The following is a 13174-nucleotide window of genomic DNA, read 5'->3' on the forward strand; positions in this document are numbered from 1 at the left end:
CAAAACAATTGGATGTTTTGGGGGTTTTCGTGTAGGATACTCATTGCAAAGGAGGGGGAAAAAAACCTCTGCCTAGTCCATGGTAGACCAGCGCCTGTACTGTAGCAAAAAATATTGCAGATAGCTTTAGTGTGAGAGCTTCCATATTGTCCATAGCTGAATGTACAGAGCTGATCGTTCCCAGCATTCCTTGCTCCCCCTATTTCGGCATCGAGCTTGCATTCTGGGAAGTCTCCTCTTTTCAGTGTTATGCTGGGTTTACACGGCACGACTGTCGGCTAAACGACTGCCCCAGCGCTGACGTCACCGCTAGGGTTGTTCGTACTCGTGCAGAGCATTGAGACAGATTACTGCTCACTGCTCCCCCATGAGGCGCTGAGCCAGGACTGTTTACACTCAGCAAAAAGTCAGCGATCCAGCGTTTTGTTTTTTTTAATGCTAGTTAAGGCAATAATCAGTAAACTATAGTTTTGTATTTAGGTGCAACTATTAGGCCTCATGTCCACGGGGAAAATAATAATTAAAATCCGCAGCGGATCACCCGCGCGCGGATCCGCGCCCCATAGGAATGCATTGACCACCCGCGGGTAGCTAAATACCCGCGGATGGTCAATAAATGTGAATTAGAAAAATCATGGAGCATGAAAAAAAATGGACATGCTCCATTTAGGTGCGGATCACGCTCCGGATGGCCCCATTGATCTCTATGGGGTGCGGGAAATCCGCTGCGGGTGTTAAATGCCATTTATTTGGGTGCGTGAAATCTGCATGCGGATTACAAGTTTGGCTTCTTTTTCAGTGGCCTTGCATTTTTTTTCACGCGCAGATGCAAAAATGCCATCCGCGTGCATACACGCGTGAAAAAAAACGCATCCGCGTGTCATCCGCATGCAATAAAATACTATTTTAAGCTCATCCGCACTGCATCCGCGGCCCAAATCCGCGTTACAAATCCGGAGCAGATTTGATTTTCCCCGTGGACATGAGGCCTTACTGTTCCGGGGAAATGTCCCTTTAGGAGTATTTGTCAACTGTTTCCAGTATCAACTAGCAGAATAGTGAATGCAGCTCTAGAGTAAAATACAGGATGTGACTCGGGATCAGTAATGTACACAATGACTCCACCAGCAGAATAGTAAGTACAGCTCTGGAGTATAATACAGGGTGTAACTCAGGATCAGTATAGGATAAATGTATGTACACAGTGACTCCACCAGCTGAATAGTGAGTGCAGCTCTGCAGTATAATACAGGATGTAACTCAGAATCAGTGCAGGTTATGTAATGTCTGTACACAGTGACTCCACCAGCAGAATAGTGAGTGCAGCTCTAGAGTATAATACAGGATGTAACTCAGGAGCAATACAGGATAAGTAATGTATGTACAAAGTGACTCCACCAGAATAGTGAGTGCAGCTCTGGAGTATAATACAGGATGTAACTCAGGATCAGTACAGGATAAGTAATGTATGTACACAGTGACTCCACCAGCAGAATAGTGACTGCAGCTCTGGAGTATAATACAGGCTGTAACTCAGGATCAGTACAGGATAAGTAATGTATGTACACAGTGACTCCACCAGCAGAATAGTGACTGCAGCTCTGGAGTATAATTTGGGATATCACTCAGCATTTTAAATGAATACAACAAAACTTAGGTATGTTCGTTCATTTTAAATCACGCAGGATGATGCACCATGCAACTCGCCAAATGTTTTTATCTACATGCAAAAAGAAAAAATGAACCTCTCCCATCCCTGGGTTACAATGGATTGGGCACATGGTTGTAGCATGTACATATATTGTATGTAATGTATAGACTTGTAGGCTCAGTGATCCATATTAGAGCTAATGCTGAGTAAGTGTAATAAGTACCAGCCAAAAGTTTGTTACTGTACGCTAACAGCAGGGACCCTTGGGGAGAAGTATTCGTGGAAAGGAAAGTCCTTTAGATTTCTTATTTTAATTGCACCAATTTACATTTTAGACAGTACATTCTTTATTTAGAAAAATAGACATTTCCCGCTCTGTACAGATCCCTCTAATACAAAAAAATAGGACAAGACACGAGAGAGACCAGTTGTGGGTATCAAAACCGGTTCACAACTCCTGAAAGAGACCCAGTACCCTATTGCCGCAAACAGGAGAACAATTAGGGGAAATGAATTGCTTGCTGCGAACAGAGTTAATTGGGGAGGGGATCAATGTGCGTGTTCAGACTGAGCATCACTCAATGTCAAGTTTATACCGCTATTGCCTTTTCCAGTTATAGACCGTGGCTCTTCAGCTGTTGTGGAACTACAACCCTCAGCATCCCCCTGCTGGACGTTGTAAAGAGCCACAGGCTGCCAGTTACTGCTGTAGTGCATAGTACCACCTTCTTAGTGTTCTGTTCCCCTTTAGTGATGGATTTTGCCATGTATGTCTAATAATACTCCCCTCCCATAGTAAGCCATGAAACTTGGAGGACATCAAGGCCAGGATCTAGTTGTTCTTTGCTTTCTCAAGTAACCTTGAATACTGTAATCCTTGTAGAGCACAACTCATAGATGCAGTCCCAGGAAAGGCACGTAGTCAGCACAGCATCTTGCTGCATCCATCGCCATTGTGTGAACAGACTGATCGAATGCTACTGCAAGGGGCAAAAACTGTGCGTATTGTAGATAGGGACGCCTCCTTCGGGGGTCTTCAAGCGCAGTTCTCAATATTGGCCAGAAACCGTTCAGCCCACCAGTCCTCAAGGTCGATGGGAACAAAGTCTGTAAAAGGAGGCAAGAAAGCAAAAGTTTAAAAGATGGCTCCATGCAAAATACAGAACTTCTCATAATCAATGTTTTTGAATGGTGGCTCTATTGCTGGGCCACCATGTTCTGATAGAAGATCTCATGGAGCCTTCCAGAATTCTGGTGTAGAAAGAGTGACAAATTTTGACATAACTCCCACATGCCCCAAGATTTGGGACTTCTGTTTTCCGAGTCAACCTTGCTACTTTTCTTTAAAAGTGGGCAGGGCTTGTTAGAAGAGGGTGTCGCTATTCTGGCCCAACACGTTTATATATAATTTACTTTGAAAACTGGTGTAAATTATACCAGAAATCTACACTAGCTATCTTAGATTTGTGTCTGTGCATGGAGCAGGCAAGATGCAATGAATATATAAATGGGTGTGCTGCAGGAAACTATATTCGTAAGTTTCTCCCTACAAGTCTGCACTGATTAATCTCAATAGTAATCAAGAACTCTGGTTTCCTGAAACAGAGCTCCAAATCCCTTCCATACTGTTAAGGATAACATTCTAAGGTCACCACTAGGGGCATATTACTGAATACGGTCTTACTGAGTTCAGTATGCAGTAAGCTCCCCCTAGTGGTGACTGCAGGCAGCCAAAATATTATCCTTTTGTCTATGCAGAGGAATTTCAACAACTATATGTATTTAAGGCATGTCCACATGAAGTGACATTTTCCACTGCAGTGGCTTCACTAAGGATTGCACCCCCTGATTTGAAGGGGTAAAAATCCATTTAACCAAAAAAAAAATCCAATCCTGCACCGCAGGTCAATTTAAAGTTACAAACTTTTCCCCCAGAGTGTGGATGACATTTCTGGAAGTCTCAGCCCTATTGTTTGCACAGTAAAACACAGTATTTACCGTGGCAGCAATGTGAATGAGATTTTCAAGCTCACACAGTGTGGAGAAAATCCACAAAAAAAAAAAAAAAAAAAGCAATCTGTGTAGAAATTGAGATACAGTGCAAATGTAGATTCACAGCATGTCAATTAGCTGCAGTGGATTTCTGGTGCGGATTCCCCTTCAAATGAGGGGGTGAATTCTGCACCAAATCGTATAGATGTTGCGCTGTGGATCTGTTGCAGACACGCCGCCCCAAGACAAACCGTAAAGGTTTTGAGCACAGAAAATATTGAACCGATTACAGCTGCAGGAACAGAAACCCAAACAGCGATGTCCAATAAACCAGCCTTACAGCTCGTTCCCATCTTTAAGAGCCTCATCCTCCGGCCTCAGATTAATGGACTTTGGACAAGAAGCTAAAATCTAGTTTACCATTGCTGAATCCTCAAAAACACCTTCATGATAAATGTGTATAAGGCAGTTTAATTAATAAAAAGGGTTACATGTTAACTAGCAAAACAAGTGTGTGAGGAGTAACGCCACGCTCCGGTGAATACAGTGCTTCACTACAAATGCAGCGTCATACTGGAATTATATATATATATATGCGCCTTAGGGCTCCTTCATACGAACGTATGGTGACAGCGGGTTTTGCAAGCATAATACGCTGTAGCAACCTGCCAGATTGCTGCTCACAAACATTGTGTGCAATAAAGATTGCAGCATGTTCTATCTTGACACGTATTATAAGCACATACACGTCACGATAGTACATGGCAATTGGCAGTGTGCAGCAAGTATGCAATGTCACTTGGTACTTGCTGCACGACTGTCTCATGGGGGGGGGGGGGGGGCGCAATCTCGAAGTGGCCTTTACTGTATATGCTGTGGTATTTCTGTAGCAAAAACCGCTGCAAGAAGTGCGTAGCATTTACGCCAAGTGTGAAGGTGGTCCAAGGCCGCGCTCATGCGAGCGTGTGGCATAAGGCGGCATTTTACCATTGTTTGGTAAAGTACGCTGTCCTGCGTAGTCTTCGTGGATTCATTTATTTTTCTTTATTTCCCGCTTTGTCACTTAGTAACGTTGCGTATAAACACCGCATATACGCAGTGCCATAGAATGGCTGCGATGTATCACGTAGTATACGTATGTAAAACGCAATTTAAATACGCTCATGTAAGCCTGCCTTTGTACAGAGCTGTAGTGCGGTACCTATAGAATTCTACGGGGTCCTACTGAACCTCTGGAAGCATCCGATTTCATACAGAGACTTTCTGTTGCTTTCCGCTTGAAATGAACAAATGTTTGACATGCGCTCCATCAGGCACCATATTACACAGCTATTCTCCTCTAGTAGAGGCACCGTATGGCGGCGTACAGAGTATATAAGGATAGGCAGTATGGAAGACATAATGCACCTCTTTACAATCTCCTCTGTGTGCACGTTTGATGCCAACATAGCACAGTTTATCACTGCATTGAAAACCCCCAACATCATATAAATTGGTGGTCCTAGTTCACAGACCTGGAGTTTTCTTTAACAGAAACGTATAAATCGACTATAAACGAAGTTATGGTGCTTATAGTTTAGGTGATGTGGAGCCCGATGAGCCTTTTCATACTCACCCGGTCACCCATTCCTGTGGCGTTTCCTGGCGAAGGCAGTACAGAGCAAATTGAGACTTTTTGGGCCCAATGTCCTCGTGTGGATTTTATCCGCAGCTCTAGCCTCCCATAGGAAACAATGGGGCGTCCGCAACTGAATTAAACCCTGCGGATCTGATTTTTAGGATTCGCGGATTCCCCGTGTGGATCTAAAAATTGCAGCATGCTCTATTTTATCGCAGAGTCCACGCAGATGTGGCTCCATTCATCTTGATGGGAGATAAACACACAATCCGCGATCAAAAAACACACAATCCGCGATCAACCACAAGCCATTAAAAAATTATGTTTTTCTAAGATCACCCGCTGCGGATATCTGCATTGAAGATCTGTGTGTGCCTTAGAAGACTGTATGCACTCCCATTCATCTCTATAGAAAGTGCACACAGCCTCCTGAAAAAAAGTCAAGTTGGGGGAAACCGCGGGGAAGGATTGGGGGAAGTGGGGAGGAGGATCAAGTGAGTAGGGGACATGAGGTCTCTTCATAAACTGTAAGCACTATAACTTAGCTTATGGCGCTCATAGTTGATGACAGGTTCCCTTTCAGTGATTGAATAAACGTAAGAAACAAACCTGCATTGGAAGTTTGTGTGAAATCTGTAACAAGGCCTTTGTGCCATTCACAATACTTGGGCCTTTTTCTGCAGCCCATGCACTTCCCTAGCCACCAGTGTTTGGAGCATTCTAGGTCTCCAATGCGAGCCATAGAATAAATCTCTACGTGGTTCTACTATGCAGCATTCTATAAGTTAGTATAAACGATGCTAATAATTTCAATGCATAGTACTCCGCCATCACTGTGGTGCAGCCATCTTTCCTTTGGTGGTCATGGCTACCAAGATCAGTGAACAAGGGTGTTGAGGGACTGGGTGGTAAAGGGAGACAGGATGTTGAGGACTGAGCCACTTTTCCAGATTAGGCGGACCATTTACAGGAGGTTTCTTCGTCATATGACTAATCGGCTTACACAGCTTAGACCAAATACATTCACTTCCTTCCCATTTAGATGGATTCATGCGAATGTCTGGAGGCTCGTATACGACAGTCAGAGGTGTTGTTAAGCCGATGCCTGTCACCGTATGGCTCTGAAGGAAAGGAGATGCTAGCAAGAACTAGCATTGGCGTTACAAGCTTTATTCTCCATTCACATCCAAGGTGAACATAAAGATTCCGCTGGTTGCTAGCGGACAATGGGACCGTATAGCTTAGGCGATTGCAGAAGCTCCAAAAACAACTATGGACTTATTTTATAACAGGAAATCACCTGCGATTTTGAATTCAGCTTTGGATGTGAATGGAGAAGAAACCCTATATTAGCATCTTATCAACTTGCTGATAGATGTATTCTTCATGCAGCTGGAGGAAGGGGCCACATTAAGCTCTTTTATGACAAGAGGATTGTTTCCCGTTAAGGAAACTTTCCAAAGACATGCAATCCCATTTTGATAATCCGGTTATACATGAAACCTTATTTCAAAAGCATTTCTATAAGGGCTCATTCACACGACCGTATTTTTGCATCGCGTATTATGCACCTGATATAAGGCCATGTGATACATGGTGAAGGGAGTCAATGACAGTAAATGGATTTTCATTGAGCCATTCACATTAGCGTATTAAACTTCATGAAGGTTCACGCAAGAAAAAGACTGCAGGAGGCTTGATTTCTTCACATACCACGCAGCATGACCCCTATTCTCTTCTAAGAGCAGCGTATGCAGTGCTGTCCATATGCAATACATTGCGTATGGGTGACGATACATAGGCGACCCCACTATGAAACAGAGTGGGGAATTTAAAGAAGAAAAAATAAAAAAGCTCATACTGGGCATGACCGCCTGTGTGAAGATTCAGGATCATGCGCAGTGCGCTCGCTGCCATACGCAGCATCACACAGACTGGTAAAGTACTGCGAGACCGCCACAGCATTTTACGCATATGGTCGTCTAAATGAGCCTTAAAAAGGTGCAGACAGTATGGAGACTATTATTTACTACCAGATTTATTATAAAGCCCCTATGGTTTGAATTAAAAATCTGCATTTGTAGCGGTTTCAAAGAGATGGTTTTAGATCAACCAATCAGAAGCCTTCCTTTATGTATGATATGAGTTTTCTCATGTTTTTACTATTGATGACCTGTCCTCAGGAAAGCCATCAATATTACATTGATAGGGACCCGCCGCTTGAGATCCCCTCCAATCATCCGAGTTGCTGTCAGTGCAGCAGGGCTGGAAGTGTAATAGGTGGCTTCACTTCCATCAAAATTAATGGGAGTGAAGGCATCCATTGCACTTCTAGTCCTGACCAGGGTCGCCAGACGTCCGCAATGACGGTTAGGGCCAGAAGTATAATAGATAACTCCCAGTCAAATCAATTTGAGTAAAGCTAAGCCACCCTTTACACTGCCAGCCCTGCTGCAGGATCAGCATGGGATCTGCTATAGATTACCTATCCTGAGGATAGGTCATGCATAGTAAAACATGGAGTATACCCCTTTAAGTTACATCTAAGTAAGGAAAACATTCATTCTGGGTTCTTACTCTTAAGAGTTGGACTTGGCGTGTGATCTTGATATTGCTGGGGTCGACAACCGTTGAGTTCTGGCTTCTCCAACTGATGCTGCACCTCCTGCCAGGCTAAAGGGCACACAAAAAAAGTTTAACATTAGGAAAAAGTGGAATTTGCGAGCACCACCGATGACATTATTCCGCTGGGGTTTACCTTTCGGAAGACGCTCCCATGAAAAGCGTCAGTTTTATCATTAGCTAGAAAAAAAGAACTAACTAACTCTGACAGCAGCATCAGGCGCATCATGAGCATCTGTAGCTGCGCACATTATGCCCCACTTCACTGCAAATGCATAATGGAGCAAGATCCTCGGCTTCTTATGTGCGACGCACGTGAGCCCCATTCTACTGGAAGTTAGTCTCCGAATCATCATTGGCACAGGGGCATCTTTAGAAAGAACCCCTTCTGCATAGCGGCCAGTTATGTGCCAGTCACAAAAACTGGACACCACTTTTTTTGTGACCATGGAAATATTGCTTGCCATGCTGTGATCTCATAACCATACAGCTCAGGGCTCAAAAAGGTAAAACTGTACAGTAGTAGCAGACAATCGGGACTAACAAACTTTTCTCACCGACTACAGCCCCCCCACTAAAACTTGAAAAACAGGATTCCCCCGCCCCCTCTCCTCACAGAAGCCCCACTGCCTGGAGTCACTAGTATGAGCTCATGAAAAATTTCCCAGTGCTTCTGTTCAGATGGCTGTATACATTAGAATCAGTGGATGAACCCCATAGTCACATCTTCTCTGATGCAAATAGCAGAATTTGGGACTTACTGATCCTTAAGCGTCTGTGTGGCACATTAAACAGAGGGTGCACATATTTCTAACAATGAAGGTTAATTATATAATTATCGTTATATATAGGTTAGTGAAGAGGTCAGTTCTGACCAATGGAAAGGTGTTCCATTGGCCATAATAGACCGAACGGTTTCTCTTTTTTTTTCTAGGATTGCTGGATGTGGTCATGTTGACACATATATGTGCAGACGCAGTTTATACCATCTGCATATGAAATTTAGTACAGAGTGATCACATGGGTCATTTTCACACTCCATAGTTCTGTGAAGGCTTATTACCTAAAAAGAGCAACAATAGGTTTATATTAGGCCAACATCTAGAGAGTGAGTGAGTATGTCTGAGCTTTCTATCAAAGGCAGACCTTGAGAGGGAAAGGGGTAAGAAATGGAAGAGCCAGGTGCAGGAACTGAGCTCCCGCCCCTTCCCCGCCCTCGCCACTATTTGCAATGGGAGGGGTGGGGGCGGAGCTAAGCAGCAGGACTTAGCTCTGCCCCCATATCACCCCCTCCTATTGCAAATAGTGGCAGGGGGCAGAACCTTAGTTCCTACTCCTGGCTCTTCCCTCCCCCCTCCTCCCCCCCCCCCCCTACAGACAAGGACACCGTATATCGGCTCGGCGTGAAAACCCAGCCAATATACGGTCGTCTAAATAAGCCCTAAAGTTGGGAGAACCCTTTAATGTGGAGTTTTTGTGAAGAGGAGAAAATACTTTTTCCAACAAGACCCTATACTTCACTTAGCCTTACCCTGATATACAAAGCGAACGTTCTCCTCGTGTGCCGGTGTGTAGATTTCCTCTTCTGATGTGGGGCTAAGGGATGCGCTACGCTTGCCGTTCACACGATTGAAAACTAGCTTTGGAGTAGAAGGACTGCAAGAAGAAAAAAAAAAAAAAAAATACATATCATATGCAGACAGTATCTTCTAGGAAGGGGACAACATAGGATATGAAAGCTCTATAGTCTAGTGAGGTATTTGAGTATTGGCATTGTTAAGGCATTCCCCTAACGTTTTCCATGATCTACTGCGCAGCATCAGACGTTATTAAATATCTATCGTATAATGATAGGAAATACTGCTGCCGGAAACATCTGCATTCCTTCCCACAGAACACGTCATCTCTGGAAAAGCAAGATAAACTGGAAGCTTTCAGAAGTGGATGTTAATTAAAAAGGCTGTCAGTTACTGTGAGCTCCCTATAAGCCAAGCTTATGGGCTCAAAGCAACTGACACGCCGAGTCGTTTTATACAGGCCTTCCCTGCCGTTCCCCCATTGTTAGTGCTTAGAGCTGCAGAAACTAGGAATCAAAAATCGTATAGTTTTTTTTTTTTTTTTTAATTACAGGCTCTCATTAATAGTCATTTTAAGTTATTGTCCTAAACCATGCTACATAGGATGCAGACTCTTGGAGGTGTCAGACATAGTTTGTGAACTGCACGCTATTGGATATATGGATTATACTGTTGCACGGAAACCGTCCAGCACGAAGCGCAATTCATTAGATCATCTACAAATGGTGCAAGGACAGTTGAGCAATGGAAGAAAATTCCATAGTGACAAATCGCGAATGCTCCATCTTCACATCAGATGGAGGTACCGGAGTGTGGAGGAGCCTAGGGAATAGCTTCTGCCTGAGTGTGTTATGCCAACAGTTAATTAAGGTGGAGGTTCCGTTATACTCTGGGGATGTGTTATGTGGCATGGTCTCGGTCTGTTGTTTGTAGTGACAAGAACCATGACCACAGAGGTGACCCTGACATACTAGACAATAATGTGCTGCTGACAATGTGGTAATACTCTGGGAAGGGTCGGCCATACTTCCAACAGGACAACGCTCCTTGTTATAAGTACATTAGTAGAAAGTATGCCATGGAGGGTATACCATGTCATTAGGGCCCAAGGAGGCCCACTAAGTATGAACATATGGAAATAAATACTACTGTTTTTTCTTGCTCAGGTGTCCAATTATTTTTAGTAGGAGCCAAACAGATAGTGAAGGCAAATGGAAATAAGTAATTTATAAAGTGCCAACATATCCCACAGAACATGTACAAACAAGACCAGACATTACATACAGTAGTAAACTAAGCAACAACAGAGGTGAGACAAGAGGTAGCAGTTAGAGATGAGCGAACCTACTCGTTTCGAGTAATTACTCAATCGAGCACTGCGATTTTCGAGTACTTCAGTACTCGGGTAAAAAGATTCGGGGGGTGCCGGGGGGGGGGGGGGGGGGGGGGGGGGGGGAAGCACCCACTCACATTCACCAATACCAAACAGGGAAAATTAGCACAGTGAGGCGGTGGGTGTCACGCTACAATAGTGGCATTAAAGACAAGCCACGTTCCAGACGGCCATGCACAGCTGTCACACCGCCAAGTGAAGAGCTTCCAATGAACTCCCTAGTACACCGATTTTTGCGGATGAGCTGATCGAGAAGCTCTTCATTCCGTGGTATGACAGTTGTGCATGGCCGTCTGGTACGTGGCAGGTCAATCATGTCCCTGTCACCATGTGCCACCCACTACGCACCACTGAATATCAGTGGGTGCAGTTTTTTCCACATGAAGGAATTCAATTACAGACTTTTGCTTTATCAGCACCTCCATGTCATATGCCGTTTTGTCAGACCGCCCTTCTGCTACCATCAACAAGGTTTACCGGATATAGGCGAGAAGGTTTAAACTCTATCGCCATACCGCCATTGTGTGCCAACATAATAAGATAGAAGGCATTAGTTTCTGGAGTACCCCTAATAACAGAAGGCCCCCATGCCAATTTATATACTTTAACAATGGAAACATTGGATTTTCCTTTAATTTTATGGAATTGTCCCGTACGAGACCGGATTCTCTGAAGTGGATCGTCATGTGATCCTGGGCAGTGTCAGTATAAAGTCATGATCCTCCTTCACTACCAGAACTGTATTCTATTACTACACGTGACCCTGCAAGCAGCATTGAGAGCGAAGGGTTAAGAGAACCCAGCCCCTGTCTCTCCCACCTTCAAAGCTCCGCCTCCCTGTAAAACCATGTGACAATGACACTGTGCGCATGGTAACCTCTGCACAAGGTCACGCAGCGCCGCTGCCTTTCACCCCCACGTAAATGTAGCATGGGTGCCAACTCCGATCCCACAAGAGCCATGCGCTGTGTGTAGGATGGGGTTAATCCACGGAAAATCTTACAGGACTGGAACACAGCTCTTCCACATGGGATCCTTAGTAAAATACGCTGTTAACTCTTTCCTCTCCAGAGTGCACAGTTTAAAGAGGAGGCTGGGGACACCTCAGGTCACCCCTAAATTGCAATGTCCCAAAACCAAACACATACTGACCTTGGAAGGGGTTCCCAGCCGTTGGACAAGGTGGGGATCACCAGCTGCTGCTTGCCTTTCAGTTCCTGCAGCTTAGAGTCAATCTGCTGCTTAGGACCTGGAAAGCACACAAAGTAAGAGCAATATTATGGAAAAACTTTACATTGTAACATTATATAATATTACAAACTGCAAATACAAAGTAGCAACTATGTAACACATGAGACAGAGGGGAGAGGTACTAAGCTGCATGCTGAGGAGTCTTCAAGGAGAAGGTGCTGCACCTCTGATCACTGCAAGAGTGTGTAATAACATGATAATAGACACATGAAGGGTGACATTTTGAGGGCCAGCACACACAGGGTTACCTGTTCTCCTCTGGGTGGTGAGCTTGCTGGGTCCTCGGGTGATGGTGTACATGACGGGGAAGGGGAGCACTGGCAGGGTGAGATGCCCCCTGGTACCTGTAGGATGAGCAGGCTGCCTGTGACTTTTGACTGCAGCAGCTGGCGCTTTAAGAAGGCATGTGCTGAGGACACGCCCACTCCTCACTCTTAAAGGGACCCAGCTGCTTATCTGGCACATTGTGCAATACAGAGCCGCTGATTATAGAGGTTGTTTTTATAGACAGGTCACAGATCAGCGCTTAGGGCTCATTCACACAGGCGTATGAAATTTCTGCCTTGAAATCTCGTCCACATGGCTGGCTAATACCGGGATTAGCGGCCACATGCGGATTTGTCGCGGCACAATTCCACACGGAATTTCCGCGGCAATTCCGCCCCGTGTGAACCCAGCCTTAATGGGGCATGAATTTCACAGAAGCAATGCAAGGCTTTTTTGCCTGAAAATCCCCTTACATCCGCCGGTAAAACACACGTTGACGAGCGCGATATCGGTCTGCGTTTCTCGTCCCGATATCGCGCTCGCGCCTGTGCAGTTAGCCTTATTTACTGCATTTTTTAAATTCACCCATGGAAAAAATATGCAAGAAGGCTCAAGTGATGTTACCATTTTTCTGTCTACTGTCTGCTGCCGATATGCGTAAAAACGCAGTGAACATGCTTGCAACTGCGAATTTGCTGCACGTTTACGCGATCCCATACTCTGCGCCTTTTCTCACATTTCACAGCTCTGACTTCCATATTGTTGCTGCGCGTTATTTAATAGTTGCCACGTTTTATGCTTAC

The 13174-nt window shown here is 44.7% G+C and overlaps 1 protein-coding gene across 1 annotated transcript; it reads right to left on the reverse strand.

Annotated features, from left to right (window-relative positions):
* Positions 1 to 1946: 1946 nt before the first annotated feature.
* On the reverse strand, positions 1947 to 12496 carry MCRIP2 (MAPK regulated corepressor interacting protein 2). The gene is made up of 5 exons (XM_066576450.1): positions 12353 to 12496; positions 12006 to 12102; positions 9415 to 9539; positions 7839 to 7934; positions 1947 to 2758 (listed from the first exon to the last, which is right to left on the reverse strand). Exons 1-5 carry the CDS (start codon positions 12402 to 12404, stop codon positions 2688 to 2690), a joined length of 441 nt encoding a protein of 146 aa, XP_066432547.1. The 5' UTR covers positions 12405 to 12496; the 3' UTR covers positions 1947 to 2687.
* Between the last annotated feature and the right edge of the window lie 678 nt (positions 12497 to 13174).

The sequence above is a fragment of the Eleutherodactylus coqui genome, chromosome 8 (assembly GCF_035609145.1).
Source record: "Eleutherodactylus coqui strain aEleCoq1 chromosome 8, aEleCoq1.hap1, whole genome shotgun sequence".
Lineage (NCBI taxonomy): Eukaryota > Metazoa > Chordata > Amphibia > Anura > Eleutherodactylidae > Eleutherodactylus > Eleutherodactylus coqui.

Bases quoted from the DNA above. Each gene is read 5' to 3' on its own strand.
- MCRIP2 (XM_066576450.1), bottom strand. From the start codon at position 12,404: ATGTACACCATCACCCGAGGACCCAGCAAGCTCACCACCCAGAGGAGA. The intron at 12,103-12,352 runs GTAACCCTGTGT...TGTGCTTTCCAG, and splicing joins CACCACCCAGAGGAGAACAG to GTCCTAAGCAGCAGATTGAC. The intron at 7,935-9,414 runs GTAAGGCTAAGT...TGTGCCCTTTAG, and splicing joins CGTTCGCTTTGTATATCAGG to CCTGGCAGGAGGTGCAGCAT.